Source organism: Corvus kubaryi, unplaced genomic scaffold (genome assembly GCF_017639235.1).
Source record: "Corvus kubaryi isolate FWS band 111438036 unplaced genomic scaffold, C.kubaryi_AGA036_p1.0 37361, whole genome shotgun sequence".
NCBI classification, from domain to species: domain Eukaryota; kingdom Metazoa; phylum Chordata; class Aves; order Passeriformes; family Corvidae; genus Corvus; species Corvus kubaryi.
The window spans coordinates 400,132-412,489 of NW_024581118.1; the positions used below are offsets into that span (position 1 = coordinate 400,132).

General features: G+C 51.4%; 1 protein-coding gene across 4 annotated transcripts; it reads right to left on the minus strand.

The window, feature by feature from the left end:
- Nucleotides 1-272: 272 nt before the first annotated feature.
- Nucleotides 273-9,646, minus strand: NCF2 (neutrophil cytosolic factor 2). Of its 4 annotated transcripts, none has more exons than XM_042033812.1 (16): nt 9,332-9,646; nt 9,004-9,135; nt 8,843-8,925; nt 8,427-8,535; nt 8,080-8,214; nt 7,672-7,779; nt 6,685-6,744; nt 5,802-5,845; nt 5,458-5,599; nt 5,102-5,164; nt 4,725-4,803; nt 2,906-2,949; nt 2,252-2,403; nt 2,066-2,177; nt 1,696-1,858; nt 273-504 (listed from the first exon to the last, which is right to left on the minus strand). In XM_042033812.1, exons 1-16 carry the CDS (start codon nt 9,503-9,505, stop codon nt 407-409), a joined length of 1,698 nt encoding a protein of 565 aa, XP_041889746.1. In that variant the 5' UTR covers nt 9,506-9,646; the 3' UTR covers nt 273-406. The 4 variants fall into 4 exon arrangements, with proteins under 4 accessions (XP_041889746.1, XP_041889745.1, XP_041889747.1 ...); XM_042033811.1 differs by having other exon boundaries at nt 8,080-8,217; XM_042033813.1 differs by lacking the exon at nt 9,004-9,135 and having other exon boundaries at nt 8,080-8,217; nt 9,332-9,645.
- Between the last annotated feature and the right edge of the window lie 2,712 nt (nt 9,647-12,358).

A 12,358-nucleotide genomic window follows, 5' to 3' on the forward strand; every position in this document is an offset into this window, starting at 1 on the left:
GGCAGTAATGCTTTGAGGAAGCAAATGCTTTCCTGGTCTGTAGCTTCCTGAACTCACTTCCCCTTCGGGATCTGCCGGCAGGGCTGTAAATGCAGGTTGCACCACCCTCTTGTGGGTGTTCCCAGCTGCTGGCATATCTGTATAAAAGCTTTTTTAAGGATAGGGGAACAGGGCAAGTCTCTTGGCAAGCACAGGATTTAGGAATGAATGTATTTCTAACAGGAATTAGCAACTTCTTAACAAGTTCCTGTTTTAGAGAACAATGCAAAAGGTAAAATATAAAGTTTTTAATACAAGTAGCAATAACATTTAAATTTCATTTCAGATGCAGGGATTAATATGCAGACTACATAATGGCAACAGTTGAATTCTTAATTTCTCTCCACAACTTCAAGCTCTTCCGAAATCACTTTTCTGGGTGTTCAGTGTTGGGCTGTTGAATGAATGCAGATGGGAAGATGCCAGTCCTCCCCTTGCACTGGCCTTCAAACCAGTCTTCATTCACTGGAAGGGAAAACACAGTTCTTGTGACCCTAGGGATGCACAGGAGCATCATGTGCTGCAGACAGGCCTGAGATCACCATTTTAAGGTGTGTCTGCTGATAACCCTTTGAGCAGTGCTAGACCCAGCAGGGAGTGGAATGTGGAGGAAAGGGAGGAATGAGGAAGAGAGGAAAGTGGTAAGGTAAGAAGGAATGTCAAATGGGGGTGGGAAATTGGATCAAAATAGAGACCAGGGGGCTTGGAAACTGCCTTGAGTGGAAACAAAGTGAGTGTAGAGAGCGACGAAATCATCTGAGACCTTGGTCTGTCCTCTTCAGGATACATCTGAAGTATACTGTCACCTGTTTCCCATGTTCATCTAAAAACCCTAAAACAAACTGCTAAAACCTCTAGTACCTTGGGTTAAGTAAAGCCTACGAGCTCTGACAGTTTTGCTGTGGGGGAACCAAATGAGGCAAGAACCAGCTTTGAACTGGGAAATACTTAGCTCAGCAATGAAGGGGAAGGTAGGATTTTGGGGTGGAGGGGGTCATCAGTATTGCATGGTGCAAAAACTAACCAGTCAAAGGTTAGGGGGGGGGACCGATGGTGTACTGCTACTAAAGCCTGCCAGCCACCACAGATTAGTGACAGAACTACAGATAGCAAAATATAAGGGGGTTTTTGCCTTTAAAACCTATTCCTGATGTCTTGATTTCACTCAGAGGCTCAAATGAGGAGGGGAACGTGCCCTGTGTATATAGTTCCTCATTGATCTTCCTGAGATTTAGTCTGTATTTAAGCCTCAATTCCCACAGAAACACTAAGGACTAATATTGACGACTAATGGAAGATTGTACCATTAACAACAAAATAGATGAAAAAAGGTTCCAGGTGAAAGGAATGGGAGAGAGAGCGTGCTCCCATTGTGGGGATGGCAGTTAAAATGAGGTGTCTCCTTGGAAGAATCCACTGTGATCAGTAAGCTTAAACACAGCCCTAGTGTAACTCCTGTCTTAAATGTTTGGGAGGGGTGCGGTGGAAGTGGGAGTGATGAAAACATGTTGGAAGAAGTGTGTGTAACAGGGACATGTGGATGGGAATCCCGTGGCAGAGCTGGAGGGGCTCTGCTGCTGCCACACCACCCTCCCTCTCACCAGAGCTGAGGGGTCCCTCCCCTCCCCTCTCCTGTCCCAGGAGGAGCACAATTACCTTTGGATAAAACAAGGATCATGTCTCCTGCCTGAAACTCCAGGTCTTCAGGTTGGGTGGCTTCATAACTGTACTGAGCTACAACATGGGTTGGTCCTGTCTCCCCTGGCATTGCCTCCTGCAGTGACTCCTCTGGTTTGCTGTCTGGTACAAACCCCTCTCCCTAGGGCAGGAAACAAGCTGGTGAGGGCATGACCTCTTGGCTTCCTTCTCTGTACTAGGGCAAGAGAGACGAGCTCTGCTTCTCCTCTCCACCCACTCTTTGCTCCCATCCTTTCATGAGGTCGCTGGCCACAAATCTGTGCTTGTGGCAAGGAGAGCAAAGGCAGGAGGGAAGAGAAGGTGGCTGCCCCCTGTAGCTGTCACTGACCTCTGTGCCATTGCACCAGACTGTCAGGCAGTTGTCCTTGCTCTGGCTCCAGGCTGCCTCCACATTCTCTGCACTCAGAGTCACCAGCTCCTGGCCCTCCACAGGCTTGTACCTGGTGTGTGCAGGGGATGCAGGTGAGGAGCCCTGGAACATGGCCCTGGCTTGCTGGGGCCGGCAGTGCCTCACCTCAGCTCCGTGTGCTCAGGCTGCAGCTCCAGCTTCTTGCAAACCAGCTCCAGGAGTTCCCTGTAGGAGAGGCCTCGATCGACTCTCAGGGCAACTGTGAATTTGTAATGCACCTTGACGATGTCGGGGCTGGAGACAGTTGGTTCAGCCTCCTGTGGGTAGGAAACGGGATGTCACCGTGTGTGGCTTGGCAAGCACAGGGATGTGGAAACTGTGGTTGCTTGAGTTAGATTGTGCCTCCCAAGCTGTGCTTGGACATTGGCTGGTCGGCAGCCCCAGGCCTATCCCAGGAGAGAGCCCAGTAATAGGTTAGGGACTTTGCACCAAATTGTGGCTTTAGGGTGATCGAATTAGAGCTGTGTCCACCCTCCAAGCCCCTCATTCTTTTTTTTTTTTGAGTTGGAATTGCTGTATTTTCCCATCTCTCTTCTCAGTGCGACCTTCTGACACGCTGACCATTCCCAGGAGCATGTGCATTCCAGCCAAGCTCTCTCCCTTCTCAAGTGCCTCAGGTTGACTGAGAGTCATACAGTGGCTCTGGTCACTGCCCTGGGTCCATCTGGGGCCTGGAGGAGAACTCCCAAAAAGCAGCCTTAAGTCACCTGGTAAATGCAGATTTGTAGGACCTCAAGGTCTGCGCTCGCAGGACATTACCTTTGCTGTGTCTCTTGGCTGCGCCACGGTAGCAGGAATGTAGTCTGGGGAGGAGGAAAAAGGTGGCTTAGCAGGTGGGATGGGGTAAACATCTAAACATATAGCCAGACCTCCTGCAGTCCATCATGATCTCCAGCAACACCAACCAACCCTGGGGCCAGCGGTGGTCCCTCGAATGGATACAGCATCTGCCAGAGGTTCATCTGTAAGATCTATATACAACCACTGAGCAGAGGTTTTCACTCTGTGCCTTCCCTCTTGCAGGGATGGGAACATGAGGGGTGGGATGTCTTTCGTGGGTAGATTCAAAAAAGATAAACATGTAGCTGCTGGTTTTAGCGTCTTTGCTCTTCTGATCTCCCTACGTCCACCTGAAAACCAAAGGCAATCCCTGTCCTTCAATGGGGCTGTAAAGCTAAACTCAGGCTTTCAGGCAGGGTGATTTCACACAGGTTTGTGGAAACCTTTTCATGAGAATCTGATTTACATTTTGGCAGTGCTTTGGCACAACTGTGCTCATTCCAGGAAGATCCCGAGCTACAGTGTTGAACATGGTCCCACTAATAGATCCAAGATGGCTTTTGATGCTATAAAGATGGTCACTGGGGTTGCTGTGTCCATAAGGTGTTTGTCCTTAATTCCATAAGCCAGAGCCAGCTCTACCCCTGGACGCATATGAGGCTGCCCTGACAGGGACACGAGCCCTCCCTGTCCTGCTGTTCATCATCTTTTGGTCCGCCTTTCCCCACCACCTGGCTCAGGCCCTCCCCAGAGTGGGGGTAAGGCAATTGGTTCTCACACAACAGATCAGGTTAGAAGGGACCACAGTGGGTCATCGGGTCCCACCTCCCTGCTCAAGCAAGGTCATCAGAGAGCACAAGGCACAGGACTGTGTCCAGATGGGTCTGGAGTATCCCCAGTGAGAGAGACTCCACACCCTCTCTGGTGTCTGTTCCAGTGCTTGGTCACTGCACAGGAAAGAAATTCTTTGTCATGTTCAGGTAGAACTTCCTGGGCATCCATTTCTGCCCATGGTCTCTTGTCCCATTGCTGGGCCCCAGGGAGCAGAGCCTGGTCCTTGTTCTGAGCCTTCCCTGCAGACAGGGACAGACAGGGATGAGGGCCCCTCTCAGCCATGTCTTTTCCACATACTCCTTTTTTTTTGCACGTTGGTCATTGATAGCCAGACTAGACTGCAGCACATCAACACCTGGGCAGTACTGTCTCTGCACAGTGGTATTTTCTACCCCAAAAGGTTTTTTCTGCAGCAGTGTGGATACCATTGGCAGAGCCCTGTTTCAGCTTCCCAGCATCCTGAACCATCTGTGCTGGGGGTAGTGTGGTGGCCCTGGTGTCACCATCTCTGCCCCAGGCCTGGGATGTGGGACACTGGGTAGCACCAGCCAGGAATCCCCTTTATACAGCTCCTTCAAGCCTAGCCCAGCTGACAGCAGCACTGAAACTATCACGGATGCCCTGCTGGAAGGAGAAGTCTGTAAGGAATCTTTTACTCCAAGCTGGTTCTTGCCCCATTCCTACCTCCAGGCCCTTTTTCTCATTAGTTGCTGTGCTAATTAAGAGCACAGAGGGACTTGCTTTCCTCAGGGACCCCACAGACACTATTATACTCCATCCTCAGCATTGCAGTTGCTGTCTCTGCCTCCTGCTCTAATATCTCCCAGTCCTTGACTGCAAATGGGGCCAGGAATGAGATGGAGATGAACCCTAGTCCTGGTCTCAAAGAGTGAGAATACGGCATCTCAACCTGCTGCTGGTGGGATCACCCTGTGCCCCCATCCCTTCAGCTCCCCACACTGACCTGGCGCCGGCCGCCGTGGCTTGTCCAGCACAGTGAAGGTGGGTGACTCAGAAATCTCATCTTCTACAAGTGTTTCCTCCTGTGCCATGGGAAGAAGGCAGTGCTGTCAATCCCACCCTTCATGAGGGGCCGGGGTGCTGCTGCCTTGTGCAGCCCCCCTCCAACCTGTTATTTTCCCAGTCTGTTTGGGGTTTTGAACTGGCGAGGGGTGACTTCGCTATCCATTATCTCCCCAGCATTGCCAACCCCCACCAGGGTGCCACCAACACAGATTTTGCAGATAAGGTGACCATAAGCCAGAAGAACCAACCCCAGCATCATGAGGGGGAGGGAGTCACACATGGGTCCTACTGGCAGGTGGGCGTGGGCCTCCTCACCTGAATATGCAGCTTATTCTGGAGCTCCACAGGCTCAAGGAAGTTGCAGGGGACGATCCCTTTCTGCAGGGGAAGGAGAGATGAGTAGTGATTACTTGGCAAGAAGGCAACCCACTACCGGAGGACACAACTGGATGTGTCCTCACCCTCCCCTGCATCCAGGAGGGTTCCTGAGGCTTGAATTTTAGTTTCTGCAAGTTGGGTGGATTTCACTGAACCCTGTGGCCTAACCTAGGGTGGGCATAAGAGACTTCAGTCAGAAACTTATTTAATTACTGTTGGCAAGGCTCTGCCTCTGCAGAACCTCAACTACAATCTGCTGTCTACCCCTCCTGTCCAGCACACTCCTGGTATACCTTTCCATTGAACATCACTGTAGCCCAATTGTCCTTCTCTTTCTTCAGGACAAAGACAATGTTTCCGGGCAGGACCTGCAGCTCCTCGGCGGTCTCAGGAATGAACTCGTACATGACACGGTGTGGTTGCCCTCTGAGGGCCCTGGGTGTGGGAGCAGTGCACAGGTCAGGAATGTTGGCAATGCTTTTGTTTTACATCATAGGGAGAATCCAGACCTCTGCCTCCTTGTTTCTACCTTCCCCATTCCCCCTGAGTTCTGGGGGCCAACTGGATGCTCGGCTGCCAGAGTGCAGGATGGGGTTGTGCATGGTTGCGTGGGTTATCCATCCTTCATCCAACTTACCTGAGGATTTCTGGGGTCTTGGGCCTGGGTGGAGGACCAGAGGCCTGCCAAAAGGAAGACAAAAAGGAAAATACCAGTAATCCAGAGGATTTTGTTTGCTTTGCAGAAATGTCCTGAAGCCTTTTACCATGCCTACCCTCACCCCAACACTGTTCCTTCCTCCACATGCAGGTGCCTTAAGTGCCATGAGGAATACACTGGCTTTGCTCCTTCTAAGGAACAGTTTCCAAATTCTTCAACATACAGTTGGTTTTCAGAGGCACAAACCTCTTTTCACTCCTGATTTTAGTTTCAGTTCACAGAGGGATTGAGATTGTCAACACCTGTCTGCATTGAGACGGGTGTAATTTATCTTGTGCAATGGTGTGGTGCTGTGCTGTGCTTTCCCATAGCCTCCCAAAAAGCTCCTGGAAAAACTCTTGCCACCTTTAGGAATGGGAAGATGCCACTATGTCATCTGGAAAATGGCATGGGAAATGCAAAGGAGTTCAGGAATAGACAAGAGGATGCAAAGTGAGAACAGAACTGTCATTGTTTCTCCACTCAGGGTTAGGCAGATGATCCCTAATGAATCCTTTGTGGAGGGTCAGAGGCAGCCCCCTGCACAGAGCCATCACTCCACCCACTACTTCCCCATACAGGAAACCAGCTTAACCTCAGCCACAGCTGTGGGTGGGTTTGGAATGAACTTCCTGGTGCTGGAAGTAGCAGCTGATCCGTGGAAGCAGTGCCTGCCTCCTCCCCACAGCAGGTGGCACAGAATTCAGGATGGTAAGGGTGCTGTTTTGTCCCTACTGCAGGTCAGAGCCCTCAGCAAGGTGTGGGATGACAGCCACCCTATGTCATCCTGCACTGAGCATGCTGGTCACTTACAGAATCTCACCTGTGGCTGTAGGGGAGCGAATCCTGAAAAATTGTCCTTGTCCACCACAGATGCCACCACCTACAGCCAAAGACAGATAGTGACTTGGTGCCTGTAGACCTCTCTCAGACCTCTGATGTCCACCCTCCTCCTTTGCTGTTGGCCAAGCCAAGCTCCTCAGGATGCTTCAAGCTCAGGAGGGGCTGTGATTTTAGGCTAAGCATCTTAGACTACAGACTGAGTGCCTCTGGCACCAAAGCTTCCCTCTCAGCTGTGGTAAATTTTCTGCTCTTAGCCTGGCTGTTTCTGTGGCTTGAAGCATTATAACCTAGAAGTTTCCCTTTCTATTTTAATCACAAATGTTGAAGGGAGCCAAAGTGTCCAGCTCAAGCCCATACTTCCTACAGGTGACCTTAAACGTAATTTAGAAAGTTGATATATGTTTTTGCATGTTTCTGGCACTCAAGGAACTGCCTGGCTCTTGGCTGTCTGACTCCCCAGTGCCTGGTTCCTTTTCTGGAGGAGTGCTGCCTCCCAGGACCTGAGCCCAAGGGTGGTATCCCAGTGACTGAATTTTGCACATTCACAGGAGAGAAGCTTGCTTGCTTATCTGAGCTGAAAAGCCCTTTTCAAACAGAGTGGTGGAAGAACTGGAGGTTGTTTGTGGGTGTCAAATGTTATATAGCTCCTTTCCCCCACCCCTGAAAATGTCTTGGCACGAGCTGAAGCTCTTTCCAGCTCATGTCCCTCATGTCTCACTAAGGAGACAAACTAGAAATAGGCCATGCTTAGCAGAAACATGCTTTTAGCTCCTGTATTCTTGCAGACTCCCTGTTCCCCGCAAGATCCCTGTGTGCCATCCCTCTCTCCATGTCTGGAGGATCCCTGACCAGCTCCCTGTCTCTGGCTGCCTACCAGGCAGCAGCTCAGAGGGGTGATGAGAAGGCAGTCAACAGCTCTTCTCAGTCCACAGGCTTGGCCTGAATTAATAATATAGAGCCTTCTTACCATTGCCTTTCCCAGGTAGTCCTTCTTCTCCAGCTGAGCCACTTGCTTCTCATTTGGCCTGAACAGCTTCCCTGCAGGAATGGCCACCAGCTCACAGAGCTTCTGCTTCTGTAGCACAGAGAAGTCATGGAGCTTTTGGAGGTGAGAGCAGGGACTGATGAATGTCCTTTCTGCTCTGGGCTTGGGGTCTGCTCCATAAAGCCAAACCACCACCATGACAGCCCAATCCCAGCCCTGGTCCTGTCTTCCCATCCCTGCCTCCCCAGTGACCCAAAGCTCTTCCCATGGACTTGTGTCCCACTACAATATCCATTGCCACTGCATTTTAATCCTGCTAAAAGGTGGATGTGCTGTCAGTGGGATTTCCCTCCCTCTCCCTGTGGGGCTGTGAGACCTGCTCCTCCGTACCAGGATGGCTTCCATTGCCCTGTCGATCTTGTTATGCTGGGGCTCACTCTTCATGCTCATTGCCAGGGTCAGGTGCTCCTCAGCCTTCTCCCAGTTCTCTGTTGTGGCATACACCAGTGCAATGTTGTAGAGAATCTGCTGGAGGAATGGGAGCAAAGGAACAAGTTCTTGGAGCAGCCAGACCGCTGCCAGGAGGGCAGGAAAGGAAAGGGCAGTGGGGCAGTCGCGCTGCACCCGCTTGCTTGGTTTTTGCAAGGTACAAAGAGAGGCTGGCTGTCTCCTCTTTAGATTTCTCATGCTGGAGAACAGACCTTTGGGATCAAGACTGGTGGCCAGGTGTGTCTCACCTCGCAGGCAAAGAGCCGGTAGTGCAGCCCCAGGATCTTGTAGTCAATGAGTTGGTTGCCTCGCAGCTGGGCCAGCGCCTCTTTGAAATCCTCAATGGCCTTTCCATGGCTGTGGAGCAGAGGATGAAGGTGTCACCAGTTCATGGTGGCAACCTCCTTGCCTCTAAGCTTGTATTCAGACTTAGTTCAGTCGGGTCTCCCCTCTATCCTTCCAGTGTTTCAGACACCCCACGGGAGGAGAGAGGTTCTGAGGCTCATGTTAATCCCAGGACTGCAGTGCTGAAGAGTAGGAGCCTGTTTAACCTCGAGGGGTTTCTGTTTGGGCTCTGGGGCACCAACCTGCCTGGGGCCATCCTCATCTGAAGGCTGGCATCTCTGTAATCAGCAAAAATGAAACTCGAAACCCTTCCACTCACTTCTGCCTCTGGTAAAACACGGTCCCCCGCTGGAAATAAGCCACTGCCAGGTGCTTGTCACAGCTGATGCTCCGGGTGAATGCCTGCAGAGGTAGGAGAGGGGCAAAAAGGGGGTAAAAAGGGGACACCTTTAAAAACCTGAGGGTGTAGAGCAGTTGTACCTGTCCTGCTTTAGCCAAGTGGCGTGAGCTGGGCTCTGCAGGCTGTGTCTCCCTGCAGCACTGGGTGGGGAGAGCCTGTACCAGGCTCCTGGGTTTTTCTGAGCTGGAGCCATCTGCCAGCATGGGCACCTCCTGGAGAGAGGGAGGGTGAACAGTGGGCTGTGCATCATTTGGCAGCCCAGTGCTGTCCCCCTTCCTCAGAGCTTTAAAAGGCCCTGAATCCATCCCTTAGACCATGATCCTTAATTCCTTCCTTCCCCACCATGTCCACCTATCTGGGCAGCCCCCAGAGGTGAGAGGATGAGCGGCCCTAGGGGCTGTACCTTACCTCCTCTGCCTCCACCAGCTTCCCCAGGACAAGGTGGATGCAGCCGATGTTAAAGCAGATTTTGGCAGGGGGATTCTGGACGGCCGTGAAGGCATCCAGGGCAGCACTCCACTCCTTCCTGTCCGCTGCACACACCCCTTCTTGCCACAGCCGGATCGTCTCCACCAGGGACATGGCGTGGTGGGAGTGGGATGTGGGATCCCCCTGTCTCGTGGGTCTCGCCCCTCTCCCTCTCCTTCCTTGAGGCGCAGCTCGGCCTCTCTGGCTCCCTTCTGCCGGTCCTTCTGCCTTCCCCCCCACCCCCGTCACAAACCTGGCAGGAAGTGGCCTCACTCGCATCAGCCTCCGGATGGGGAAGTGCGGCAGAGGCTGCCTCTGACACAGCGGGTTTCCATGGGTTGCATCCCTGCTCCTCTCGGGCAGCCACCCCTTGCCTACTCGGGTTTTGCTCCTCCGTTTTTTACATTAAAGGCCATGGATTTTGTCAGCTGGGTGGTTCATCTGGTCAAATTTCAAGTTGCAGAACCCCAGGATGAGTGCTGGGCTGAGCCCTTGGGTGCCCTGCAAAGCGCAGTCCCATCGTTGCTAAGTGATTCCTGCAGACAATTTCTGGCAGGTACAGCTGGGCTGGGGCTTCCCTGTCTGCCCAAGTGGGGAGGTGAAGTAAGGCCCAAGGCACTGCCTGGGAAACCCTTGGTCCTTCCCGACCCCACCGTGTTGTCCCAGTGTGGAGTTCCACTGCTAAGGGCATGTGGAGCTGCCCATGGATGGGGTTCCTGGGGCAGTGGCCATGCTGCACCATATCCCGAGGGCTCAGTGTAACATCACTTCTGTCCAGGCATTTTAGGGCCAACGAAGCATAACTGGCTCTGGAGCACTGGTGGGAGCACAGGGCCAAGATGAGCATGGGGCACACGGTGACAGCAGGACTCTGACCTGCTGCTGACTCACAGGTTTAGAGATGGCTGCTCCACACATGGTTTTTAAGCATTTTTGGAAGTACTTTGCCTCTGCCCCATCTACCAACGTGATGTGTATTTTGTAAGACCTTAAAATATGTCAGCAAGACTAAGCCCTTGTGCCTTTACTAAGACTTCCCCAGCAAATTACGTAACTCCAGCAGTGGGAGGGAGGCTGGGGAGGAGACTTCTGAGTCCTGCTGATGGAGGAACCTGAGCTCCTGAGCAGCAAAGGCTGGGGTTTTGATCCAAAGTAGGACCAAACACAACCCTGAGCCTGGGGCTCTCTGGTTCTCCAGCTGTATGTCTGCCCTTAGCATCCCAGCTGGCTCCTATGGGCTTCCCACGGGAGCATGGAAGACTCTCTGACCTCCAGGAAGGCGGAGGGAGATGCAGCCAGCTGAAGTGATGCTCAGGTAAAAGGGTAGGAGTAACAACATGGTGAGTGTGAAAACACCCCTGTAGGTGCCTCTTCTGATTCCTGAGAGGAATGGGAGACCCCATGGAGCAGCAAAGGGTTCACCTTATTGGAGGCATAATTTTCTGCTCATTTAATTATCTGAATTGGTGCACTGCTGGGTCAGGTTTATCCCAAAACCAGTACAAGGGGAGCTGGATGAGTATGAGAGATCATCCCCGTTGGAATGCTCACAGCAGCTCTCCTTCTGCCTGAGTATTTGTAATGTAACAGTGAGATTTCAGAGCTGTGATAAACACAGTCCTTTCAGCAAGAGTGAGTCTTTCGTTCCGCTTTCTCTGCCCAAAGATTACTCAGTAGGTAAACTCGTTTCTTCTACGATAACATCCAACAGGAAGTGAGTAACAGAGATGGTGACATTTCCTGTGAAAGACCCTTGGAATCCAGCAAACCCAGATTGCCAATAGATGGGTCAGAAATACAAAGGAATGTCCAAAATCCAGCTGGGGTGCAGTGCATGTGTTTTGAGTTTGTATAGTGACAATATGTACAAGTTTTTAATTTCTGGAGAGTCAAGAAAAGACTGATTCAGGCAGAAAAAAACCCCCATTATGCCCAAGGGAAGATCTTTTTGTGAGGAGTTTTATTGAGCAGGAGGAGCAGAGGACCATGTCCACCTCATTCCCAGAAGGCAGGTCGGAGCTCTGCACAGGACCCAGAGGTTTTGGCTCTTTTCCCAAATGGTGGCAGACAGTGAGGTGGAAGTGAGGACAGCAGTGGCTCTCAGCTGGCACAAAAGCAGGATGTGACTGATAAGGTGCCATTACCACACACTCCAGCCAAAGCTGAAGCAGCAGAGCTCTGCAAACCCTGTCACCCTTCCCGGTCTGACCTGCATGTGGTTCTCCATTGAAGGCTTCCTTCTCCTAACAGGAATCTGACCCCCTGTGGTGGTATCCATACGATCCACCAATACAAGTCAGGCAGAATTTGGAGGAAATAGGTTGTTTTTTAAAACTTTTTCCCTTCCTGTCACTCATTACCAGCAGAGCTGCCCCTGCAAATCCCGCCCTATCCCCACATCAATGCGTGTTTTAGCACATCCCTGAACAGAAACACAGATGTATGTGCTCTGTAAATGTTCCTAAATCCATCATTGCCTCACCCAAGGGGATCTGCAGAACCTTAAGACCACTCTTTTTATTCACTTCATTTATCTAATGCAGTCTAGAGGCAGGTGATTGTTTTGGCATCAATTGCTTTGGAAAATACTTTCCACTTCTCTGGGATTACAGTTTATATTATTTTAAATGAGGTTCATTGGTGTCTTAACCCGAATCTGGGCAAGTGGAAAGAACCAGAGAAGCCAATCACAGTCCCTGGCAGAGCTGTAAAGATGGAACCCTTGCTGCACGTCCAGGAGAATTTCTGTACAGATCTACGGGTGAAACCTGAATGCTTTCTGTGCCTTCTGTAGCAAGGCTGGGTCTCCCACTTGGCGATCTCAGTGCTTCCTGTGGTTGTGCCTGTTTTCTTCTGGAGGAGGTGACCAAGGAGAAGCATCCTATGAAGAGAATTAGGGAGGCACTGTATGGTTTACGGGTAACCATGCTGGTTTCTGTCTGCACTGAAGGCATGTCAGACACTGAG

Excerpts from the sequence above, each read along its gene's own strand:
- NCF2 (XM_042033811.1), bottom strand. The coding sequence starts at position 9,505 with ATGTCCCTGGTGGAGACGATCCGGCTGTGGCAAGAAGGGGTGTGTGCA. Across the intron at positions 4,804-5,101 it reads AGAATAAGCTGCATATTCAG|GAGGAAACACTTGTAGAAGA; the intron begins GTGAGGAGGCCC and ends CCCATGGCACAG. Across the intron at positions 1,859-2,065 it reads TCTGGTGCAATGGCACAGAG|GGAGAGGGGTTTGTACCAGA; the intron begins GTCAGTGACAGC and ends TTCCTGCCCTAG.